At 42.3% G+C, this 14,490-nt stretch overlaps 1 protein-coding gene across 4 annotated transcripts in view; it reads left to right on the plus strand.

Annotated features, from left to right (window-relative positions):
* LOC122557116 (hydroxyacid oxidase 2-like) overlaps nucleotides 1–6,909 on the plus strand; it is a 42,809-nt gene extending 35,900 nt beyond the window's left edge. For 2 of the 4 annotated variants that reach the window (XM_043704440.1, XM_043704439.1), the window contains exons 7-8: nucleotides 1,148–1,217; nucleotides 1,332–1,507. In XM_043704440.1, coding sequence (XP_043560375.1) covers nucleotides 1,148–1,217; nucleotides 1,332–1,387 — 126 coding nt within the window. In that variant the 3' untranslated portion in view covers nucleotides 1,388–1,507. Of the gene's footprint in view, nucleotides 1–1,147; nucleotides 1,255–1,331; nucleotides 1,508–6,771 lie in introns of those variants that run through there. The other 2 variants (XM_043704441.1, XM_043704442.1) reach the window with 2 other exon arrangements.
* The last annotated feature ends 7,581 nt before the right edge of the window (nucleotides 6,910–14,490 follow it).

The following is a 14,490-nucleotide window of genomic DNA, read 5'->3' on the forward strand; positions in this document are numbered from 1 at the left end:
AAGATAGTCATGAGAGACAAGAATTGATAATGCAGTAAGTATATTTATTTTTATTTATGTTACATAACATCCACTAGATCCTTAACATGTTATATAGCAAATGAGCTTCTCTTACTGATAAAATTTACGCTGATTTTTAATAAGTTAATCTATTGTTTGATCCATAGTTAACAATTCAATTCTCATGATCATATTGACAGTGCTCGTGTGCCCAGAAATCCCTTGTGGTTTCTAAGAAAGTGTTCTTTTATATTTTCATTCAGTATGTAATTCTCTTATTATCTTTGCACTGCTACACTGAGATGTGTCGCAACAAGTTAGTGATCCAATAAAGCAAAATCACAGATGTCCTGTCAGAGTTATGACAAGATGCAAAGTCTAGTCTGCTGAGAGGGCATGGGGCCTTTGATTTGATTCCATACTTCAATAACTCAGCCTTTCATCCTTCTGACGTTGGGAAAATGAGGGCTACATCTTAAAATGTGATCAGGAATAGGCAAATGGAGGTCTGCGCTCTGCTTGTTATTCTGTTAAATGTGTCCTGGATCTTTGATAATAGAGAAGGAGATCACGTTGCAACCAACAACTGTTTCACTTGATGCATACTGACCACTGAAGATAACATTTCTGTGAAGGACTAAGATATTTTTCCCTCTTCTATTTAATTTTCCATCTATTCCGCTGTGGGCTGTGGTGACAGGAGGATGGCAATAGTTTTGTTGAAATTATGAAATCGCTGGAGAACTGGGAGCAGTGGATGAATATCCTTGAAATACAAATACTGATCCATAATTTTAGTGACCTGCATTTTCAACTGTGTACATTAATTCACCTTGATCGCGGAAAATAGGAGGTCCTCCAAGCCAACTTAAAAAATTAGTATTTCTTAAAACAAATCACTTCTTAAAAGCAGAAACAAAAGTTTCGTGAAATGAAATATAATATCACAACACTTGTTAAAGCATATATAAAGTTTCCATTTTCAATTCAATATACTTTATTTAAAAACTATTAGGAGGAGAGATATCTTTCTCCAATTCAGTTGCAACTTCACTTGTCTGCAATTCTGGTTCAGCCTGAAGACAAGACTGTTCAACAAAAGAGAGGCTACAGTAAAAGCTAATAATTTCTTGCATTTTAACAACAGGGTGAAGAAGGAGTTAAACGTGTGCTTCAAATATTAAAAAGCGAGCTTCATACAGCAATGGCTCTATCTGGTACGATATCTAAAAGCACTCACTTTACAAGATCAAGGTATTCTGAAAATATATTGATGTCTGCAATGTACAGCTTGATCTTAAGTCACTTTCAACTTTTTTTTTCCATTGCAGGATACAAAACTCTGTCTGAGATTGACAGGACACTGGTGAAATTTGCAAAGTTGTAGGAATGGATCAGCATTAATGATTAGAAACAAAACTTCAAAAATGAGTATGTTCCATGGTTTGCACAAAGTGATTAACTGTAGAGATTAGGACCTTTCACTGATTAAAATCATGTAACCCTTGTTTATTTTCTTTGCTCAGTTAATTGTTTAGATTAGATTAGATTCCCTACTGTATGGAAACAGGCACTTCGGCCCACCGAAACTCCAAAGAGTAACCCACCCCGACCCTATATTCACCCTTGCCTAATGCACCTAACACTATGGGCAATTTAGCATGGGAAGAAACTGGAGCACCCAGAGGAAACCCACACAGATACTGGGAGAATGTGCAAACTCCACACAGGCAGCTGCCCGAGGGTGGAATCGAACTCGGGTCCCTGGTGCCAAGAGGCAGCAGTGCTAACCACTGAGCCACCGTACCGCTCACAAAATTAATTGGGCATTTGTGCACAAAGCAACTTAAGAAGGGCTCGTCCGGGATTAGTTGGTGTCCAGCATTTGTTGTTTTCACACATGCAAACATTGACTATCTGTTAAAACCACAGGTCACTTGAATTATTTTGTATACAACATCATGTTCAATTATCCTTCGGACCGGATCATCTTTAATTTCTGGAAGGTTGGAGATGAAAGATGGACAGGATAGGGTGACTGCGTGAATTTATGATAGAATCTTGATCCACCATATTTCTGATCTATTTCTGATCTTGATCTGGGTGAAGGGCAGACTTAAGAGGGTGTTGCTGGAAAAGTACAGCAGGTCAGGCAGCATCCGGGGAGCAGGAAAATCGATGTTTCGGGACCGGAGCCCTTCGTCAGTCAAGGGCAGACTGCTTGCCCTCCCCATTATCCATTCTAATTATGTACAGAATAAAAGATTGTTTTACTCATACTGGCAGAAGAAAAAAAATTATCCTGAACCTCATTCTGTCAAAACAATCCCCACAATTCAACTGTCAGTTTGAGTACAACTGACAACCTACTTTCACACCAACAAGAAATTGTCTTTACATAGCAGCTTTAAGATAATGAAATACTCCAAGGTGATTCACAGGAGCTTCAGAAAGCAAACAAGAAGCTGTGAAGGACATACAATCATGTCACCTTATGAACAAGTAGCAGTAGTAGGCCATTCAGCTCCTTGAGCCTGCTTTGCTATTCTACAAGAACATGGTTGATCTGATTGTAACTACAAATCCATACTCCTACCAATCCTGATAACTTTTCACTCCGTTGTTTACCAAGAATCGATCCATCTTTGAACTTTAAAATATTGACATATTCTGCATCCACCACCTTTTCAGGGAAAGAGTTCCAAAGACTCACAACCTTTTGTGAGAAACAATTTTTCCACATCACTATTCAATGGGTGATCCCTTATTTTTAAATAGTGACTACTGGTTTTAAATTCTCCAACTACAGCAAACATCCATTCCACATCTTTCTTATCAAGATCCTTCAGAATCTTCTATGTTTCAATCAAGTTGCCTTTCACTTTTCTAAACTGCAATTGATACAAACCTAGCCTTTCCTTATAAGACAGTTCTTAAAGAAAAAAAAAGCAAGATATGTGAAAAGTGCAGGGAGGGAATTCCAAAGCTTGCAGTCGAGTGGCTGAAGACGCAATGATCATGGTGAACTAGTTAAAATTGAGATTATGCCAGAGACCAGAACTGAAGGAGAACAGTCATTCTGGAAGGTTTTGGGGTTGGATGAGATTACAAGGAAGAGTGACACTTTGGCAGGAATTAATAATAGGAATGAGAATTTTAACATCAAGTCGTCACTTGACTGGGAGGCAATGTAGATGAATCAGTACAGGGACGAAAAAGGAACAGGGCTTGCTGGGAATTAAGAGACAGGTAGTACAGATCTGTGGACATGAAGCTTACACATGGCAGAATGTGAGATCAGGAAGGACTGTGTTAGATTAGATGACTCTAGAGGTAACAAAAGAATTACCTGAGGATTTCAACAGTAGATGATCTGTAGTGGGGAAATCAGGTGATTTTACAGACAAAGAAGTTGGAAGACTAGTGGAAAATAGTGCAGAAGCTCAAGGCATCTGTACAGGCCCGACATTTCCTTGGCACCAATTCATCTTTTGTTCAGAGTCTGCACTCTGAATGGGGACAGAAAAAATAAATCCCATAAAGTAACAAACAAACACATATGGTGAGGAAAATAATCATCCAAAGCTATTGCACAAAGAGAAAGGGAAAAATTGCTAATGAACCAACAAAGACGTTGAGTGAGGTGATCAAATACCTGGTCAAAGAAATGGGTGTTAAAAGCAGGTGGAGAAACAGAGTAATTCAGGGAAATTTGGAAACATGATTAAGCCCTAGGTACAGGTTACAGACTTTAATGATGAACAAAGGGAGAGAAGCAGCATAAGAGACCAGAGCCATTGGAACAGAATGATCAAAATGATTACAGCACTGGAGGAAATTACAGAGTTGGAGAGACATAAGGTCTTCGAGAAGTTCAAAAATCACAAAACCTAAGCGAGCTGGGTAAGACCAGCACTCTTCCTGACTGAAGAGCAATGTGTCGAAAATAAACAACTGTGGAATTGTCATCTCTATCCCACAAGATGGTGCTGTGTAACTTTCTATTCTCGTCTGACAATGCCCACCTTCCCCAGTTGCCATTTTAAGAAGGAGGGATGCTGGAAAAGTGCTTATCCTGTTTACTGTAAAAAAAATTATAGACATTCATGTTCTTCATTTAGTTGAAAACTGCTTTCATAATTGTTAGCCAATGGCAGAAATTATTTTACAACTAATTCATAAAGTTGTACAAGCTGTTCTGAATGCATCAAAATGTTACAGAAGCTATTCTGAATGCATCAGCAAGACTTTATGTGAAAGAACATTCAGTATCACCACCATTCAGAGCGCTGTGTGATCAGCTTGGTTTATTGTAAGATCTGAAGACTTGGGCTGGAATTTACTATGCCGATGGGTTTGAAGATAGGTGGTGGAATAAGAACATATAAATGCAGCAGCCCACAGGGAAAGAAAGAGGAACACTTGTAGTGGTGATTCTGGACCTCCATTAGGAAGTATACGAGATGGCTTGGACCAGTATGCCTCTTTCAGATGTATTACAAGACTTTCCTTCTGTGAGGTGCCCTTCCCACCAACCCTCACCCAGGATTTGTCTGAAATTTTACAAGTGCCTGGGGAGGTCCTTATATTCTAGAATCTATGTTGCCTTAATTGGTCAATTAATGGCAACGTAAGGGGTTCATCCCAACCCTATCAAGTTTCACAAGAGCAGGGAGACCAGAAAATATGATAAGATTAGATGCGTGGGTCCATATCAGACAAGAAGGGGTGGACCTCCTTTGTGAATTCTCTGGACCTTTCAGAGACTCAGCTTCCACTTTGACCCTTCCCCTAGTCTCATGAATCCTACCCTCTACCAATCCATCTTAGCCCTACCACCACCACCTGCATCCATCCCCATCCCAACCCCCAAGATATAACCAAACTCCTCCTCTTGGTGGGACTGACTGTCGTCCCAGCAGTGACCAAAAACCCCTGATTCATAACACAGAGTCTAGAGAACTGTCAGCCAATCTGGTGGATTGCAACTATCTAGGTGGGACTTCCTCCAGAGAAACTGGCTGTAAAGCAATTAAAGCTGCTCCCAGTGTAGCTGCAGGGCAACTATTGGAATTGGGGGTCAGGGAATCCAGTGCACAATGTAATTCTATCCCTTATTACTGGGTTGGATACATCTGAGCCAGACATGTAATGTTTCTCTGATGTCAAGCTTAAATGCCTGGGCTAACAAAATTAATTCCTTTGTAAACATGCTCTAGCTATTTGTAACTCAATTTGCAACATCATATTACCTCAAAAAAATGCACTCAATGAAGTCTTTTTCATGAATGGGAGGAAAGTAGTTGAACCTTAATTCAGAATTTTTTTAAAAACTTCTGTTGTAGATGGCATATGAGAAAAAAGTTACAATGCAGGGTCCTATGTTTATATTTCATTATGGACTCATATTATAATATGTCTTGTAGCTCAGTTCATTTCCTGGATGTTGCCAATAGAAGAGTCCCTGTACAGTGCTGCTTTTAATTGCTGTTGCATTCAACAAGACTCGGGTGTGTGCACTTCACATCCTGAAATAATGAAGAACAACGCCTAATGTTAAAGTTCTTCAAAACTAAACCAAATTCTGCTGTTAGATTAGATTCTCTACAGTGTGGAAACACACCCTTTGGCCCAACAAGTCCACACCGACCCTCTGAAGAGTAACTCACCCAGACCCATTTCCCTCTGACTAATGCACCTAACACAATGGGCAATTTAGAACAGCCAATTCACCTGGCCTGCACATCTTTGTGACTGTGGGAGGAAACCAGTGCACCCAGAGGAAACCCACGCAAACATGGGGAGAACGTGCAAACTCCCACAGATGGTCGCCCAAGGCTGGAATCGAACCTGGGTCCCTGGTGCTGTAAGGCAGCAGTGCTAACCACTGTGCCACCGTGTGTTACAGTTTATCAGTAACATGTTCTTTTAACAAATGTATATTCAACCTGGTAACTCAGCCACGCAGCTCTCTTTTCTAGATATTTTCAACAATTACACATTCTGCTGAATAAATATGGATGAAATTTGTAGCTAAGACAAAGTGTACATTTGGATTATATGTCCAACCACGAAGAACATCGTCTTCCCTCTCAGATTGATGTTAAAAACATCATGGCACTATTCCAACACATCAGGTGCCTTCCTAATGCCCTGGTTACTATGTATCTCTATTTCAACATCAATAAAAATCAATTACATGGTCAGATATCTTACTATTGTGTATGGCACCTTGTTGTGAGCAGTAACTGTGATATAGTATCTTGCATTACAACAATGCCTACAAATTGGCTGAAGAACATTTTGTGAGGTCCTGATGACATGAAAGATGCTTAACAAATGTAGATTATTTTTCAACCTCTGAATTCTCACTGCCGCTTAAGGGCGGCACAGTGACTCAGTTACAGCACTGCTACCTCACAGCACCAGGGTCCCAGGTTCGATTCCATCCTCGGGTGACTGTCTGTGTGGAGTTTGCACATTCTCCACATGGGTTTCCTCCGGGTGCTCCAGTTTCCTCCCACTGCCCAAAGATGTGCAGGTTAGGTGAAGTGGCCATGCCCCATAGTGTTAGGTCAATTAGTCAGAGGGAAATGGGTCTGTGTGAGTTACTCTTTGGAGGGTCGGTGTGGACTGGTTGGGCTGAAGGGCCTGTTCCCACACTGTAGGTAATCTAATCATATAAAGTCAAAATGGATTTTAAGAGTGATTGCGGGAGTTTGCTGTTTGCAAATTGCTTGATGCTCCTCCTACAATATTGTTTCTACACAGATTGTCGCTTCCTAACTAGATTGCAAGAATATAGAGCAGAATCCCTGCAGTGTGGAAGCAGGCCATTCAGCCCATCGAGTCTATACTGATCCTCTGACAAGCAACCCACCCAGACCATCTCTGCATTTTCTATGGCTAATCCACCTAACCTGCACGTTCCTGGACTGCGGGAGGAAACCTGAGCACTCGGAGAAAACACACGCAGACACAAGGAGAATATGCAAACTCCACACAGTCACCCATGGGTAGAACGGAACCCAAGTCCCTGGCACTGTGTGCCATTGTGCCAATGTGGGCCTAATTTAGTTTGGAAAACCTGGTCGCCTTGGATGAACTAGACCAAGGGAACGTTTCTGTGCTGTATGACCTTCTGATTCAGAGATCTCACAACTTGCCACACCATCTCAGGTGAAACTTACTCTGAAAACAGGAGTTTTGCCCTGGCGGATAACTGCAAGATGGACCAGCCCACTGCCCCATTCACAGATCAGCAGCAGCCACAGGGGATGCTGAGTGCCAAGGCATGCTATTGAAAAGGCAGGTCTCAGTACTCTGGTATTTCATTCCAATTGCTTTGTTAAAGATTTGACTCTGTAGCCCTCAGCTCTCGCACCCACCACCTAGTTCCCCTATCCTCTTCATCCACACCCAGGGCCTATTCATGCTAATTCACACCAACCCATTCTTCTTCAACATTTCATGATATCCTTTATAAATATTATTTCAAATTAATACCAACTCGTGGAAACTCACCCACCAGTGCCAGAGACCCAGGTTCAATTCCCGCCTCAGGCAACTGTCTGTGTGGTGTTTGCACATTCTCCCCGTGTCTGCGTGGGTTTCCTCCGGGTGCTCCAGTTTCCTCCAACAGTCCAAAAATGTGCAGGTTAGGTGAATTGGCCATGCTAAATTGCCCGTAGTGTCAGGTGAAGGGGTAAAGGTAGGGGAATAGGTCTGGATGGGTTGCTCTTTAGAGGGTCAGTGTGGACTTGTTGGGCCAAAGGGCCTGTTTCTACACTGGAATCTAATCTAATCTAATCTAATCTTTTACCCTCCATGACAATTCTGCCAGTATCCACCAAGGGTTGACTTCAAGAATCATGTTGAAATGAAACAAACTAAAATTTTACCAATCTATTACATACTCCAGCCTTCACTCTAATAAAAAACACTTTATATCAATCTCCTCAAATACATAAGCTTTTCTAAAAACTAAAGACTTGTGTTCATAATTTACCAGAGACAGTTAATCCTTTAATAATCTTTTTAAAGTATAAATCAAACTGAGACATTTGTAGGCTGTGAAAATAGCCAATTAGTAACAACTAGATAAAGGGTAATGTCAACAAATAGCTATTGTAACTTCAAAAGCAGATTTATTTGAGCCCCCAGTGGTCCATTTACAACATTTTACAAAGCTGGAGATTTAAATGACCTTATAGCAGGAGATGTTTTCAACCCATCACTGACACGGCAGCTATTTTTAACTGTTAAAGGTTTTTGGATTGAAATAATTTCACAACTTGACTGTTTGACAGTCTAATTGGATGACAAGGGCATTTATGACAACTGTAAAATTTCATAAGTCCTGGGTTAAGGACTTTGCTGAAAACAGGATATGTCTGAACTCGGCACTGAGCTAAAATGGCCCTGCTGTGCTTGGGTTTCACTCCTACAGCCCTTTCCACTATCAGAGAAAATGGCTGCTATCGTAAATGGGGGTAGGACATCCCAATCTGCCGCCCATTCACCAATTTGGAGTCTTAGTGGTACCTCCACAACTTGGAAAAATTCTGGGACTAAATTTCCAAATCTCTTCGTTGGCTGTAACTTGATGTAGGATGTCTACTTTGATATGATTTTGTTTTCTGCTTTTTTGAATTGTACAAATATGCAACAAAGATTTGTCATGGTAGTACTTAAGGGTTAGGGTTAAGATTATGTTATGTCTAAATGAATTGGTAGTAACTTTATTGCCTTTAAACTTGGATTTTAGATTTCTTGCTTCCAAAGGATGTTCTGTTATGTCTCACAGTTAGTATGTATGACTTGAAGGTGCCAGTGTTGGACTGGAGTGGACAAAATTAAAAATTAGAGTCGAGAAAGTGGTGCTGGAAAAGCACAGCAGGTCAGGCAGCATCTGAGGAGCAGAAGAATAGAGCAGGAATGATTAAGGGCTTATGACCGAAATGTCAATTCTCCTGCTCCTCTGATGTTGCCTGACCTGCTGTGCTTTTCCAGCATCACACTCTCGACTCTGATCTCCAGCATCTGCAGTCCACACTTCCTCAAATTAAAAATCACACAACACCAAGTTATAGTCCAATAGGTTTATCTGGAAACACTAGCTTTCGGAGCACTGCTCCTTCATCAGGTGGTTCATCATGAAGGAGTGGTGTTCTGAAAGCTAGTGCTTCCAAATAAACCTGTTGGACTGTAACCTGGTGTTGTGTGATTGTTTAGGTTAGCATGTAGTATACCTTTAAGAGAGATGCACATGACATCATCATCGCCATTGATCATGTGACCTGAGAGTATAAAATTCTAAGACTCCAACGTAACTGGGGCTACATGAAGTATGACATATTGATGAAATATGTGACTGCTGAAAACCAAGTAGCTTAATATTATCCATGATACAGAAGCATTGCTGTATCAGGTAATAGCCTGCCAGCGGCGGAATCCACACCACAGTGGCAGAATAAAGGGGAAAAGTGAGCTAGGAGGCACTGTCTCCTGTCTCTCAAATCTGAAAGAACCAGGGTGAGAGGAGATCAGTTACCTGTAGCCAAATATTAAGCAATATCTGGAATGTCAGATTTTTGACCATATTTCTGTTGCCAGAAATTTGGGATGGGATATCAACAGATCTTCAAATCATATACCATCTCATCAAGGTGTGTAATGAATTCCTTAAGCACCTAAGTTTGGGTCCTATATGTTGTTGCAAAAACCTTAGTCCCTCATATGTGGCATTGATTTTCAGTTAGGCATTAGGATCTTGATGCCCAGGTAATTTTTGTATCACAATCCTATGTCATACGTGTTGCTCAATAACATAGAACATAGAACAATACAGCGCAGAACAGGCCCTCCAGTCCGTCTACCAATAAAACCTAACACAGTATGCCTTCTTAACAGCACTATCCACCTGGGTGGCAACTTTCAGGGATCTATGTACATGGACACCAAGATCACTCTGCACATCCACACTACCAAGAATCTTTCCATTGACCCAGTATCTTGCCTTCCTGTTATTCTTCCCAAAGTGAATCACCTCACATTTATCTGCATTGTACTCCATTTGCCACGTTTTAGGCCAGTTCTGCAGTTTATCCAAGTCCTCCTGCAACCTGCAACATTCTTCCACACTGTCCACCACTCCACTGACTTTAGTATCATCTGCAAATTTACTAAGCCATTCACTTATGCCTGCGTCCAAGTCTTCTACAAAGAGGACAAACAGCAATGGTCCCAAAACAGATCCTTATGGCACACCACTAGTAACCGGACTCCAGGCTGAATATTTTCCATCAACCACCACTCGTCTTCTTACAGAAAGCGAGTTTCTAATCCAAAACGCTAAATCACCATCAATTCCATGCCTCCACATTTTCTCCAGTAGTTTCCATGTGGAACCTTATCAAAGGCTTTGCTGAAGTCCATGTACACCACGTCAACTGCCCTACCCTCAGCCACATGCTTGCTCACTTTTTCAAAACACTCAATGAGGTTTGTGAGACACCATCTGCCTTTGATGAATCCAGGTTGATTATCTCCAATCAAATTGTTGCTTGCGAGATGATTATAAATCCGATTTCTCATAATCCTTTCAAAACTTTTCCTACAACAGACATAAGGCTCACTGGTCTATAATTACCTGGATCATCCGCTACTGCCATTCTTGAACAAGGGCACAATATTTGCAATCCTCCAGTTCTTTGGTACTAAACCTGTAGATAATGACAATTCAAAGATCAAGGCCAAAGACTCGGCCATCTCCTCCCTAGTTTCCCGGAGAATTTTCAGAAAGATCCCATCCGACCCAGGGGACTTATCTACTTTCACACCTTCTGGAATTGATAACACCTCCTTCTTACTAACCTCAATCCTTTCCAGTCTAATAGCCCATATCTCAGTCTTCTCCTCTACAATATTCTCCTTTTCCTGAGTAAAAACAGATGAGAAATATTCACTTAGCACCTCTCTGATCTCCACAGGGTCCACACACAACTTCCCACTTCTGCCTTTGACAGGCCCTATTCCTACCCTCAACATCCTTTTATTCCTCACATACCCATAGAAAGATTTAGGGTTCTCCTTTATTCTACCTGCTGAAGACTGCTCATGTCCCCTCCTTGCTCTTCTTAACTCTCTCTTTAAATGCTTCCTCACTACTCTAACTCTCCATCGCTTCATCTGAACCATCTTGTCTCAACGTCATATAAGCCTCCCTTTTCTGCTTAACAAGAGATACAATTTCTTTAGTAAACCACAGTTCCCTTGCGTTATCTTTTCCTCCTTGCTTGACAGGGACATACCTATCAAAGACACGCAATATCTGTTCCTTAAACTAGCTCCACATTTCCATTGTCCCCATCTCCCTGCATTTTGCTACCCTATTCTATGCCCCCTAAGTCTTACCTAATCACATTATAATTGCCCTTCCCCCATCAATAACACTTGTCTTGTGGCATGTAGCTAACCCTTTCTATCGCTAAACTAAATGTAACCGAATTATGGTCACTCCCTCCAAAGTGCTCACCCATCACTAAATCAAACACCCAACCTCGTTCATTACCAAGTACTAGATCCAATATGGCCTCCCCTCTTGTCGGTCCTTTGACATACTGTATCAGGAAACCCTCCTGCACACATTGGACAAAAACTGATCCATCCGACGTACTAGTGTTATAGCATTTCCAGTCAAGTTAAAGTCCCCCATAATGACCACCGTGTTCCAATCACTCCTACCCAGAATCATTTTGCCAATCCTCTGCTCCATATCCCTGGATCTTTGCGGAGGCCTGTAAAAAACTCCCAGCAGTGTGACCTCTCCTTTCCTGTTTCTAACCTCAGCAGACAAGTCCTTGTCAAATTTCTTTCAGCCACTGTTATACCGTCCTTGACTAATAAAGCCACATCTCCCCCCACCTTCCCTGATCTTAATGAAAGACCTAAACCCTGAAACCTGTAACATCCATTCCTGACCTTGCTTTATTCGTGTCTCAGTAATGGCCACAACATTAAAGTCCCAGGTATCTATCCATCCTGCAAGCTCACCTACCTTTTTCTGGATACTCCTGGCATTGAAGTAGACACACTTCAAACAGCTTGCTGTCTGCCAGCACACTCCTGTGACTGTGAAATCTGCCCTACTCACATCCTCCTGCGCACTGGAACTACACCACAGGTTCCCATTCCCTTGCTGAGTTAGTTTAAACCCACTCGAAGAGCACTCACAAATTTCCCATCCAGGATATTAGTACCCCCCGGTTCAAGTGAAGACTGTCCTGTTTGAAGAGGTCCCACCTTCCCCAGAATGAGCCCCAGTTATCCATGTACCTGAAACCCTCCCTCCTGAACCACCCCTGCACCCATGTGTTCAGCTGATATCTCTCCCTGTTCTATGCCTCGTTATCATGTAGTACGGGTAACAATCCAGAAATAACAACTCTGTTTGTGCTCGCTCTCAACTTCCATTCCAGCTCCCTGAAATCCTGCCTTACATCCCTATCCCTCTTTATACCAATGTCGCTGATAGCTATGTGGACCATGACTTGGGGCTGGTCACCCTCTCCCTTCAGGACTCCAAAGACATGATCCATGACATCACCGACACTGGCACCTGGGAGGCAACACACCAACCGTGAGTCTCTTTCGTTCCCAACAAACCTTCTATCTGAGCCTCTAACTATTGAGTCCCCCATGACTAACACTCTTCTCCTTTCCCCCCTTCCCTTCTGTGCAACAGGGACAGACTCTGTGCCAGAGACTTGCACCCAGTGCTTGCCCCGGTAAGTTGTCCCCCCCAACAGTATCTAAAATGGTATACTTGTTTTTCAGGGAAATGACCAGAGGAGATCTCTGCACTGACTCTTTTTACCCCTTCCAACAGTTACCCAGCTTTTTTCATGCCTAGGAGTCACAACTTCCCTGTAACTCTTATCTATCACAGACCCTGCCTCCTGAATGACCCGAAGTTCATCGAGCTCCTGCTCCGGTTCCCTAATGCGGTCTTGGAGGAGTAAGAGTTGGGTGCACTTCCTGCATATGTACTTGGATGAGACACTAATGGCGTGCCTCACCCCAAACATCATGTAGGAGGAACATTCCTTTCCCTGCATTGCCATCTGTGCTAGTCCCCTTTTCAGAAAGTTAAAAAAAAGAAGAGAAGCTTACCTGATGTGTTCCTGGTGTTTCAGTTTAGAGGAAGTGAATAGGTGGGCGCCCCGACAAGGGTAGGGTCTCGGGTTTAGAAAACACTCACTTATATAGCTGAGGGGAAGAAAATGTCCTTCCTTTCACAGAAATCTCAGTTCTCTGAGGTGTTGCTGCCGATGACACTCAAGGTAAGCTTTTAAAATTTTAAATCAGTGACTCACCCTTCCCGACAGAACCCTAGTCCAAGCTCCCACTCTTCCTGCTGCTGGCAACTGAAATGGAGGTCTCCAGCACTCGAGATAAACTTTTAAAGTTTTAACATGATGAAAACTGTGGAAATTCACCAAGGCTCCTTAGACAGCACCTTCCAAACCCATGACTAACTAGAAGGACAAGAGTGGCAGATACATGGGAACACCTCCACTGGCAAGTTCCCCTCCATGCTACACATAACCTTGACTTGGAAATATATCACTGTTCCTTCAGTGACACTGGGTCAAAACCCTAGAACTCCTAACAGAATGGTGTGTTGTTTCCCTGGTGCCAGGATCAAGGATGTCTCAGAGAGGTGGCAGAATGTTCTCATGGGGGAGAGGGGCCAGCAAGAGGTCATTGTCCACACTGGAACCAACGATATAGGAAGGGAAAAGGTTGAGATTCTGAAGGGAGATTACAGAGAGTTAGGCAGAAAGTTAAAAAGGAGGTGCTCAAGGGTAGTAATATCTGAATTACTCCCAGTGCTATGAGCTAGTGAGGGCAGGAATAGGAGGATAGAGCAAATGAATGCATGGCTGAGGAGCTGGTGTATGGGAGAAGGATTCACATTTTTGGATCATTGGAATCTCTTTTTGGGGTAGAAGTGACCTGTACAAGAAGGACAGTTTGCACCTAAATTGGAAGGGGACTAATATACTGGCAGGGAGATTTCCTAGAACTGCTTGGGAGGATTTAAACTAGTAAGGTGGGAGGGTGGAACCCAGGGAGATAGTGAGGAAAGAGATCAATCTGAGACTGGTACAGTTGAGAACAGAAGTGAATCAAACAGTCAGGGCAGGCAGGGACAAGGTGGGACTAATAAATTAAACTGCATTTATTTCAATGCAAGGGGCCTAACAGGGAAAGCAGATGAACTCAGGGCATGGTTAGGAATATGGGACTGGGATATCATAGCAATTACAGAAACATGGCTCAGGGATGGGCAGGACTGGCAGCTTAATGTTCCAGGATACAAATGCTACAGGAAGGATAGAAAGAGAGGCAAGAGAGGAGGGGGAGTGGCATTTTTGATAAGGGATAGCATTACAGCGGTGCTGAGGGAGGATATTCCTGGAAATA

Source organism: Chiloscyllium plagiosum, chromosome 15 (genome assembly GCF_004010195.1).
Source record: "Chiloscyllium plagiosum isolate BGI_BamShark_2017 chromosome 15, ASM401019v2, whole genome shotgun sequence".
NCBI classification, from domain to species: Eukaryota; Metazoa; Chordata; class Chondrichthyes; order Orectolobiformes; family Hemiscylliidae; genus Chiloscyllium; species Chiloscyllium plagiosum.